General features: G+C 41.5%; 1 protein-coding gene across 1 annotated transcript; it reads left to right on the top strand.

The window, feature by feature from the left end:
- Window positions 1-345: 345 nt before the first annotated feature.
- Window positions 346-8,802, top strand: ABHD13 (abhydrolase domain containing 13). Its single transcript, XM_084275886.1, has 2 exons — window positions 346-428; window positions 7,463-8,802. Exon 2 carries the CDS (start codon window positions 7,498-7,500, stop codon window positions 8,509-8,511), a length of 1,014 nt encoding a protein of 337 aa, XP_084132012.1. The 5' UTR covers window positions 346-428; window positions 7,463-7,497; the 3' UTR covers window positions 8,512-8,802.
- The last annotated feature ends 2,837 nt before the right edge of the window (window positions 8,803-11,639 follow it).

The following is an 11,639-nucleotide window of genomic DNA, read 5'->3' as shown; positions in this document are numbered from 1 at the left end:
GGGCGATGGAGGATCGGCCCCCGCGGGGAAACTTACGCGGAGCTGAGGGGGTACCCACGGCGCTTGGTTCACACGGGGCCGCCCCCCGACCCGGAAGGAGAGCAGCTCCCCGCCGACGCCAGGGCCTGTGCTCCGCCCCCAGGCGCAGGGGCTGATGACCCGCGGGGAGGCCACGGGGGGTGACGGTGGTTGCGCTTGCGCAGTTGCCGCGGTGGCAGCAGCGAAGTGGTAGCGGAGCCCGGAACGGGGGAACGCAAGGGGGAGAAAAAAAGCGAGCGGACGGACCCTGGCCCGGAAGCGGAAGCTGTGACAGGCGTGACTTCCTGTGTCGGCAGGAGCGGTGGTGGAAGCCGCGCGTTAGGGTCTGCGTTGACCTGAGGCACCACCGGCGGCACCGCCGCGACCGGCCGGGCGGGACGATGCGGCGGGTGGGTCTCGCCTCGGGCCGGCCCCGTCCCGCGGGGAGGGAGCTGGGGTGGGGGTAGGTGGCGGGCCCGTCCGGTCCTATTCCCGCAAGGCCGCGACCGGGTGGGTGCCGGGGCGCGTCTGCGGGGGCGAGAGCGGCGGGTGGGAGCGTAGCGGGCCGGGCCGGCGGCGGGAGCGGCGGGTTGGAGTTCCATACGGTGGTTGGGGTCTCGCCGCGACTCAAATGCGGCTCTTTTCCGGGCGGCAGCGACTGGCCGGCACGGTGCCGCTCCTCCGTGGGCGTGCGCGGCTCTCGGCGCGGCTCTCCCGACGGGCTGCCGCGTTGGCATCGCCGCTAGCCATCCCCTCGGGTGCTTTCCTGGGAAGCCCCGGGAGGGCTTTTGCATCTTCGCAGCAAAGTCCTGCTCTGTGGAGTTTCGTTTGGCTCCGCTGCCATGCGGAATGTGGAAGACGAGGCAGATGATGTTAAGTGTAATGTTGCTTAATGTTCTAAGTGCGTTGTAAAGGCTGGGTAGGATGCTTCTTTTAGGTAAAAATGGAAATACTTTGCTTGAAAATTAATATATTTTGGGATGCCACCACGCTTCCTAGAAAGTTCAGACTTTTATTGCTTTTAACATGGTAACCAGACATGGGTTTGTTTTTTGTTGGGGTTTTTTTTACATAGTACCATCAGAATTCCAGACACTCCTGTAAGGTTCGTTGGGGTTTGTCAGTTCGGAGGGGAAGTTTTCTAGGAGTTAAGGTGAAAACACCTCCCCTTATGAACCTGCTCCACTTGATGCAGAGCTGTTTGAAATAAGTAGAACTGGCTTGCTGACTTTAAAAGCCAGAGCCCTTAAATGTCAGTGACAGTTGGTCTTATTTGGCTTTTTGTTTGCTTTTTTTTTCTTGTTTAGGAGTGGCTATTTTGTTGGGTTTTTTTCTTGTTGATAGGAGTGTCTATAAGATTTTAGGACTAAGAAAGTGTGTTTTTCCTTACTAATCTTGTAGGTTTTCTACCCAATCAGATACCACCTGAGGCTATTTTTTTTTACAGTTGAGGCCTTCATATTTCTAGTTAGAGAAATCTTCTGAATAAATATGTGTAAATGTAAAGCTTGTCTATATCTTGTCTGTGTCTGGAGGAGGTAGATTGTAGGGGGAGGAAGTGCAGTAGAAAGAAACAGATGTCTTCAGATACTTTTCTGTGTTAAGAAATATCTCTGTTTGTTTTGAAACAAATCTGAAGGTTGTAGCAAGTGTTAAACGTTTTCTTTTTTAAAAGCTCTTTTATGAGAACGCTTTCCTTAACATAACTTTTAGGCTGCTCTTACACTGAAAGTTAGCTTTAAAGAGGCAATGTGTGTATGTCATAACTTTGTTGTTATGCACTATGTGTGTTTTATATTGTGTGTTGTATGTATAGTCCGGGACATTTCAATGTGATTCTTGACCTTCATTCTAAGATGTTGTTTTCAAGTTTATCAGATGCTTCAAACAAGATCTCGGTGGAGCGTGAACACGGTATTGTTCACAGTTTCATCAGTAAGGCAGATGTAACTGCTAGGGGTATTGGCTGATAGCACTTCTTAATTTTCTTTCAAGCAAATGCGTGTGATTCAAAAGCCATTTTACTCAAAGTTCATAAATGGAATTGTCTTTCAGGCAGAGATGGAGTCTGGGAAATCGTCACATCCGAAGGTAAATGTTTTATAATGTGATCAGTGTATGAAAATAGCACTTTTTAATATTAAAGATATAGACAGAGAGAGAAAGCACAGTAAAACCCGTGGTGCATACAAGAGTAATTTCAGTTGACGTTCAAAATTAATGACAAAATTGTTCCAAAGTACTTCTAAGTGTGCACTTCATTTCTTGTGCTCTTCAGTTGGTAATGACTCTAGCCATGTAATAATAGCACCAGGGTATAGCAGAACGTTGCTAAAATGTCTTGATCCTAAAGATTTTATTTTTTTATCCTCAGAACTTTTATTGTTTTGAGTGAATTATATTTTAAGTAGTTATTTAATTACAGGACTTGTACTTTATCTGAAAGAAACAGATGTCTGCAGTAATTCCTGGTCTGTGGATTCAGCAGCAGAGATGCGTAGATACAGATGTGTGTGTGTATATATCCCTGTAGCAAAATATTGAAACTCATCACTTCCAAACTTCATTTCTGTTTTGAGAGGTAATATGGTTCTATGCGTTGCTGGTGTTCTGCATTAGTGTTTCCATGATAGAACTTTGTATTTCTGTATTGTCTTCTACTTGTCACTTAAGTTTACAAACATCATCCAAAAAGCACTTGTGGGAACCACCAGCATTCGCAAAGACTAGCCTTTCTGTCACAGCATTCATTGTCAGAGGGACAGAAGGAAATGTAAAGCAGATAGATCGATGCTAGAGCAAAGACCGCTGATAGGTTGTGACTAAGAGAACATCAATCTGTGTGGAGAATGTGGAGGGACTGGGTTTCTACAGTTATGAGAAATTGAAGGTGTGTTATGTATTTGGAGGCTAGTAAACATTGGACTAGACATAAAGAATTTAAGGCACTCTGTCTTCCTATTAAGTACTAGGAAATATTTTTGTAGTAGTAAGGATTGAAGAATAAGAGCAGCTTACGTGGAAATTTCCATTAATATAAGAGTTACCTGGGAAAACATGTACCAGGTAAAAGCATGGATTTTAGTAGCTGTATACTTGTCACAGTCACTGACTTTCATGACAAGTTTAAAGAATAAAGAAGTCTCCCTTGTGCTTGTTCTCATAGCTTCTAAATTAGTTTAACTAATCAGCATTTATAAAATACTTCTGCTGCATATGCTCTAAAATGGGATGTAACTTCTTGTTATAGGAAAACTTTGTCATTGGTGAAGTTATGACAACTGTTTGAAATGCAGTGCTGCAATATAATGCTTCTGCAGAAAAACACAAGTATGTTTTTAGTGAAGCAAGAATGATTTCCAAGGGGGTTAATGTTTTATCTCAGATTTCAAACCTATAGAGAAACCTTATTTTCCTTCTGAACCACAACTTCCATTATCTTGCCACTGGACAACTTGCTCACTTACCTTGGTTTCAGTGTCTCTATCTGGAGATGTTTCATGCCATCGTGCTATAAAGCTGTGATATGTCTAACTAGAAGGTAGTATAACTGAGATAATCCTGTGAAAGTCAGCTGAAAGAAACAAACCAAAACTAGCCATATTTGCAGATGACAGAAATTGATTAAAAAGTCCTCTCTTAGAGGATGTAAAGACATGTATGCTTCTTGCCCAACCTGGGGCATCAGGGAGCTATGGAGCAATTTTGTAAGTGGCTCTAATAGTCTAGGAACAGAAGTGGTCTTGTCTAGAAAGAGAAGCAGGCTTGTCCAGGTGGTGGGTTCACTCTGTTTCTCAGGTTGACTGTCTCAGACATCAAAGTCTAAATATATTGTTGTCTGTTTCCTTCCTGGTCCCCTTTCCCCCTTCTCTGATTAATCTGGCATCCTATCATCCTGGTAGTCACAAAGATTAGAGATAGAGCACATGCTCTTCATAATCCATCACACAGTCTTTGTGTCGTGCTATATTGTAAACTGTTTGAAGGGTTTATAACTTCCCATCCAGCACAGCAGTCATAGGAAATAAAGGCCAAGGAGAGAGATTTTGTGTCTCTGTGTGTGTCTGTGTGTGTGTCTATGTGTGTGTGTGTGTGTAGTCTCGCAGTATGCTGCGCAGTCTCTGTTGTGGTTTAGCCCTGGCCAGCAGTTAAACCCCTGGCAGGATGGGGGAAGAGAATGGGAAGAGTGAAGGTGAGAGAACTCGTGTGTTGAGATAAAAATGGCTTTATAGGCCACACACAAATAAAGGAAGATAATAATGCTATGTATTAATATATACACAAACCAAGAGATGAACAGCACGCTATCTCTCCACCCAAAGTTGATGCTACACAAGACCGCTCCAGCTACCAGGCAAGACCCCCCACAAGCTGCCCAGCCTCTCAGCCCATGCGTACAAGCAAAGCAAATTTTTATATCACGTCCTGGCAGCAGGAAGGTGTTCAGCCACCTCCCTGAAGTCAGCGCTGCAGGTGCCCCCACCTACTACTCAGCACTTCAGCCCACCTCCAGTTATAAACAGAACATGATATCATATGGTATGGCTATCCCTTTGGCCAGTTTGGGTCAGCTATCCTGGCTGTGTCCCCTCTCAGTTTCTTGGGTGCCCCGCACCGCCTTGTTGGCAGGGCAGTGTGAGAAACTGAAAAGTCCTTGACTGCTTGGCAGCAGCTAAAACATCACTCTGTTATCAACATTGTTGTCATGCTAAGTCCCAAACACAGCACTATACTGGCAGCTAGGAAGAATGTTAACTATCCCTGCCAAAACCAGAACAGGCTTAAATCTCATACACTCAAAAAGTGTTGAGGAACGCCTTCTAACTTGCTGAAAAATCTACTGTGTGCTCCTACTCTTTTTGTTTATGCCCTTTTAAATGAAAATTTGGTTCAGCTTGCATCATCTACTGTTTTGGTCAAACAAGGTAACGTTTGGAAGCCTTGCACCTTCATAGAAAGCATGGTTTGTAACTTTATTGAGAATGAGCTAGTATTGACTTGGTCTGGTCTCTTCTAGGCCTGCGTGCTTGTTTGAGAGACCGTCATTTTTCTTTCTAGTGGTCTGTCAGTTGGTATTGGAAAGAAGCAGGGAGGAACCTAGGAGAAGCTTGTATCTTAGTTCTCTAGCTAACAAACCTTGCAGTAAGATATGAAACAAGAGATGTGGTCTGATTGAAGCCTAGGAATGGAAGGAAGTCCTGTAGTAGTTCATTAGTGTAGGGTAGCCAGCTTTACTTAAATATGTAGGTATGAAGTATTTGTGGCTGTGTAGTTTACACTACCTGCTCACTACCATATGTTGAGTTCTAGTTACAGGATGCATTGGTTTTGCAACTTCAGTAGCAAACTTTATATATGTATGTACATATACATATCTGTGTATATATCAGAAATCACACACAGAATTTTGATACTGTCCTACAGAAACGCAAATAGAAACACTGCACAAATTAAAATAGTATGGCTTACAAAATCAGCTGTGAGTATCGGACTTCAAGTAGCGACCTTCGGTGTGTACGGGGTAGCTACCTGCAAAACTTAATCACCGTAAGTAAGAGTCTTATGGCTGCTTTGGTTTTTAGTAGTAGTTATTAATTATGAGTCTTGTGGTGGTCTTGTTGAGAAAGCTTATTGGAGGCTCTTCCATTGTGTAAGGAAGTCAGAAAAATTCTAAGTAGCATAGGTAAGAAGAGTTTTTACTATGTCACTATCAATGTTCTTACAGGCCTGAAGTGTTACGCAGTAAATGTTTGTCAATTCATTAAGAAGGTCTCTTAAACATTGTGTCTTCTAATTACTGTTAGTAATTGTTTATTAGAGGCATGGGTCACAATAATTAAGTTTTCGTATAGATAACATTTGTGCGTACTTGAATGTGGATATTGAACATGAGCTCATAAATAATAACCAGTTGGGATAACTGCTCTCTAGGCTACTTTATATTTCACCTGTTTTACATCTTTGGAGTAGATACACTATATAAAAGCTTAATTTCATATTGCTTTTGGTTAATATGCGAATCTTAAGATGTAACAGGTTTTCTGATTCATATCTAATTATTGCAAAAAATTGAGATGACAGCTTTTCCTGGACATACTGGGTGCTTTTCCTATTTGTGGAGAAGAGTGGCTGTGATTGCAGAGGTCATCTTTTATCACTCGATCCTACCAAGGCCACTGGTGCAGTCACAGCCCTCTCCAGTACATACAGCTTATTTTGGTCTGGGTTCTGTGACTTAATCAAAAGCTTTGATGCATTTCTGCACATGAGACTCCTTTGTTATTCAGTTAATTCAGCTGCTTCTGCACTATATCATTTTAGGCGGCTATAGCTTTGAGTGTGTCTAAAATGCATTTATTATCTCCTGTGTAACTTAGACTGTTCTTAAACAAGTGAGCTTGTGATGTCACTTCCAGGCAGTATGATTATTCAGCAGAGGGGCAACTCAGCAGTTACTGCAGTTGTCATATAGGTTTGGCAGTTTTTATTGTTTCCATCTGACCCATGAACCCATCAGTGAATAGCGAATAACAGGAGAGATTCTGTGCACGCTGTGCCACATAGCTACCTCTTATGGTTGGAAAGAAGATTAAATCATTACCACGAATGTACCTGTCCTCGTTTTATGCTGTATGTTCTTGTCATGAGTCTGTTTTTGTGTTTGGACTTCCCAGCAGTGGTGCCTTTCATTGGTCAGATCATAATGTAGCTAGCTGACTGTTTCCAGTGGTCTTGTGTGATGATACAGTCTTTCATTCAGCTGAAGATTTAACATGGATTACTGATCTGATAGTGGAAAACCATCATTATAAATCAGAACTGGTCAAAATATAGAAAAACAGCTGTCATAAATATAACTTCAGTATGGTATCTTACAGTAGAGAAGTCTTAATCCTGACCAGTTTACATGTTTTCTGAAATCACACTTGATCAAATTTTGAAAGACAGCTACTGAATGATGGCAGACCCTCCATGCATTGTGAGCCTCCACTGGCTGCAGTGAAGTGCATAGGCTTCTGGAATGGTCCTCTTGGCCTTAGTCAGGAGCAAGTTAGAAATAAAATAAGGGCTGTTTCTCTTTGTGTTCTCTTGATTCTGTGTTTAATTAGAAGAAGCTTTGACAAACTAGAGATAGTCTGTATGGTTGTTCTTTTGGTCCATAGGGAAGACTGAGGGGAAACATAAGTTATTATGGTCTGAGTCAACCAATTTTCTAGCTCTGCTCAAGTAATATAAATAGGATTTTGAAGAGTTCTAAATCCTTTTCCTTTATTTGCTTTTCTGCTTGCTTTACAGAGCTGAATGGTTTAAAAAAAAATTCAAAGGGTGTTTGCCACCGAGTTTGACGTTTCTGCTTTATTGTATTGACTTGCCGTTAATGCTGAAATCACTTGCTTTTTCTTTCCCCCCATATTTACACACATATATTTGGGTTTTTTTACAGGATTTACTTGGAGTAAAAGATCACTGACTTCTACAATGGAAAAGTCATGGATGCTTTGGACCTTTTTTAAAAGATGGCTGCTAGCTTTGGCTTCCTGGTCTTGGAGTCTCTGCCGTATTTGTCTTTTGCCCTTGATAGTAACTTTTCACTTGTACGGAGGCATTATACTACTTATGTTAATATTTGTTTCAATAGCGGGTATCTTATATAAGTTCCAGGATGTGCTGCTTTACTTTCCTGAACAGCCCTCTTCGTCACGCCTTTATGTTCCTATGCCTACTGGTATACCACATGAAAACATCTTCATCAAAACCAAAGATGGAGTCGTTCTCAATCTTATCCTGCTGAGGTACACAGGGGACAACGCAGCGTATTCTCCAACCATCATTTACTTTCACGGGAACGCAGGCAACATTGGCCACAGGCTCCCAAATGCTTTGTTAATGCTGGTAAACCTGAAAGTAAACTTAATTCTTGTCGATTATAGAGGGTATGGGAAAAGTGAAGGAGAAGCAAGTGAAGAAGGTTTGTACTTAGATTCTGAGGCTGTCTTAGACTATGTGATGACTCGGTCTGATCTTGATAAAACAAAAATTTTTCTTTTTGGCCGTTCCTTGGGGGGAGCAGTAGCTATTCACTTAGCTTCTGAAAATTCCCATAGGATTTCTGCCATCGTGGTGGAGAACACCTTTCTTAGCATCCCATACATGGCCAGCACTTTGTTTTCTTTCTTTCCAATGAGGTATCTTCCTTTATGGTGCTACAAAAATAAATTTCTGTCCTACAGAAAAATCGCTCAGTGCAGAATGCCTTCTCTGTTCATCTCTGGGTTGTCTGACCAGTTAATTCCACCAGTTATGATGAAGCAACTGTATGAATTATCCCCAGCTCGGACTAAGAGATTGGCGATATTTCCTGATGGAACTCACAATGACACTTGGCAGTGCCAGGGTTATTTCACTGCACTTGAACAGTTCATCAAGGAAGTAATAAAGAGTCACTCCCCTGAAGAAATGGCGAAAACATCGTCTAACATAACAATAATATAATTGATGTTCTTCTTTGGGGTGGGGGGAGTACCTGCACTGTACCTTGATTTGTGAAAAGTGGTAAAAGAATGTCCATTTTTAAATGTATGTCATGTCTGTACTTTGCCTAAAGAGTGAAATTAAACTTGGAAAGGTCTGATGCTTTATTAAGATATTCCAGATAACTTTTACATTTGCAGCATTGTAAATGAGCCATTTTATGTCTTTCTCACACTTTTTTGGTATCTCTGTCCATATATTCCATTTGTTTGATATGTACAACGGATGCTATTAAAGGAACTTGCTACAAAAGTAGTACAGAATGTGTTAGTTCAGAACAACAGGAAGCTCTTCACTGTTCACTGCTGAACGAGTGAGCTTTTTGGACAGTCATGGTTAGCACAATTTGTTGCTTTTTTTGTAGACTTTATTTAAAGTGTGCCATGCATGAGATTAGTGTTTTGCTCCTTGAAATTTTCTATTATGCAAGGTGGGAAGTCTTTAATGTGCTAAATAATACAACTTTACTGGTACAGTATACTTGCTGGTATACTGTCCTGGGTTATTACTGGTTTTCATGGTTATGCATACTTATATATTTCAAACTACAACTGATGAGGAAAAGACACTTTCCCTGTTTTCATTTTACTGTTTGCTAAAGTAGTGCCCAGAAAGTTGTATGTGCCTAAGCATAATGGTTTCAGGATTTGGCCCAGGCATCTTCTTCTTAGAAGTAACCTCCAAAAGCCAGCAGTGCCATCTAAGCTCCTTATGGCTCAAGCTCTCCTCACTGACGTACAGGCAAACTGTTTGCGGGCATTAGTCTGAGTTTGAGGTGGGATTTGTCATGGAAGAGTTGGGGGTATGATAGAAAGGAGGGTAATGGAGAGTGAAAACATGTATTGGTGCTTAGGTTTGGGGGTTTTTTGATGCTGGTGTTTTTTAATGTCTGTGCCCTTTATTTATACCCCCAAAAGAAACAAATCCACTTAACTTACCAGTGATCACATGATTAGACATTAATGCTGCATTTGCTGCAGTAAGGATAATAAAGGTGAGCAACGCATTAGGTGTGGTAGACCTAAGTGTAGCTGGTCTGAAAGAGATGACACTTTTACCCATTTGCTTGCAAAAAGACTTTCACAGTTCTGTTGCACCATGTGGAAGTAGACTAAGCATCAGCAGAAACGAGTTTTCTTTAGCTGTGCTGGGATTTTTGAAGCTAGTATCACCGTGTGAGAGCCAGCAGTACTTAAATTGAGATAGTTTGGTTCAGACTAAACGTTGGGGTTCCTTTTGGAGGTTGTTTTTAGAAGTCCTTAGCCTAGGTTGTCATGTCAAAGTTGTATGCTGTTAGCTCAGTCCATATTGGAGTGTGGGCCTGTTTAAATCCCTTCAGCAGGTTTATTTTTTTCCTGCTTGCAACTGATAGTTTGCCTCTTCAAAATATTGGGGAGGGGGGAACAAACTGGAAAATTTTCTACGCAGTCTGTACAATTTGTACAATTTCCCTTCAGATTGAAATTTCAAAGTAAACTTCTCTGCCATATTGTCCTGATTCAGAAAAGCACCTCAGCACACACTTAAAATCTGTTTCCTGATGGGCAGTGGTATTTTAAGGTTGTGCGTAAGTTTGCTGGTTGAATAAAACTGCTTTCCTGAACTGATGCCTTAATGGTTATGCCTCCTAAAATTTATTATATGGAAGTACAGGTCTTCTGTACACGTGGGAAATAGTTGTCAGCAATTTATCGATAGGGTGACATCTTAAATTTGATTTTCTAACTTTTTTTTTAAAACCAATATATACACACCAGCGGTTGCCACTTTCTCTGGTAAGTATCTTTTGTCATGCTACTTAAGGTTTTCTTAGATTCGATTGAAAAAGTTGTAGACCTTTTTGGATACGTAGACCTGAAATCTTTGTAATCAGAGCATAGTTTTAAATCTGAGGGAAATCAAAACTTATCTCCTCAGCCTTCCAGAGTTGGCATTGGGCATGGGGGGGGCAGGTAGCTGGGGAAGGTATTTTGGTGACGGTTGGTTGTGGGGGGGTGGTGTTTATATAGCAGAAAGGAGTTAACAGACAGTATTCCCTGTCCCTGATGTATTCTAAAATGACAGTGTGAGCTGCTTGCATGTATTGTTCCAGCTACTGCACATTGCTTTTGAATTAAGGTGGAGGGAGAGAAGGCAAAGTAAGCGGGCAAATACTGCTTTTATACAAACAAGTTGATAAAGCTGGCATAATATATTAATAGATTATTTGGGGACAGGATGAAGAGAAAGTAAATAAATGTTTCAGAAGTTGTCACAGCTTGCCATTAAATACTGTTGGGGTTTTTTTGATAAAATGTTCATTTCTGAAGTAATGTGTCTTCTTCCTCCACTCCCTGCCAAAAACCTCAACCCAGAATACCCTGATGTGGCCCTTAGATACGAAGGAAATATTTATTTGGGCACATGGTTGCTAAGTGAAAGTCAAACGTGGCATTAGGCGATGGCAATCGAGCGCTTCAGAGTTAACTCAGTGTAACTTTTGATTATCAAGCCATATCTTTTCACTATCGTTTGCAGAACATAAAGATGAAACACAGCCTTATTTTGCAAGTATTGGGTACAGGAATACACAAGTGTTGTGCGTGCATCCTCTATGTTCCATGTGGTTTCTTCCACCTTTCACATACACGCGTTGTTACTTCTCTGTTGGTGGGTTGGGCACATACACTTGTGAATGAACGTCTGTTACTGTGCTGTTCGTCATCGTGTCGGCTCTGAAATCCGCTGAAAGAAAATAGGAAGGAAATGAATTTTTTTCTTTTATGCAAATATTCCACTGCTTGTACATAGGATCTTTTAAGGCAGGGAGAAGGGGGAAGAAACTTGTTTTGACAAGTCGAGACTTGTTTGTATTTTATGGTCTGTGTGGTGGAAACCCACAGTTTTCTGCTGCTAAAAGCCGTTTCCAGGCAGTGAACTGCAAGCAACGTAGTAGTACTGATTTTATATTGCCAAATGGTGTGTTATGATGCTGTTGCACTTAACACCATCATGTTTTCTCTTTTAATAGTTCTTCATTTGTATATCAATGTTTCCCAAATATTTGTCCGGTATATATAAATGTGTAGTTTGGGAAGAGGAAGTCAAGT

Source organism: Gallinula chloropus (genome assembly GCF_964237585.1).
Source record: "Gallinula chloropus genome assembly, chromosome: 1".
In the NCBI taxonomy this organism is placed as follows: Eukaryota; Metazoa; Chordata; class Aves; order Gruiformes; family Rallidae; genus Gallinula; species Gallinula chloropus.
The sequence above is the reverse complement of the archived record's forward strand: the minus strand, read 5'-3'. Positions and strand labels throughout refer to the sequence as shown.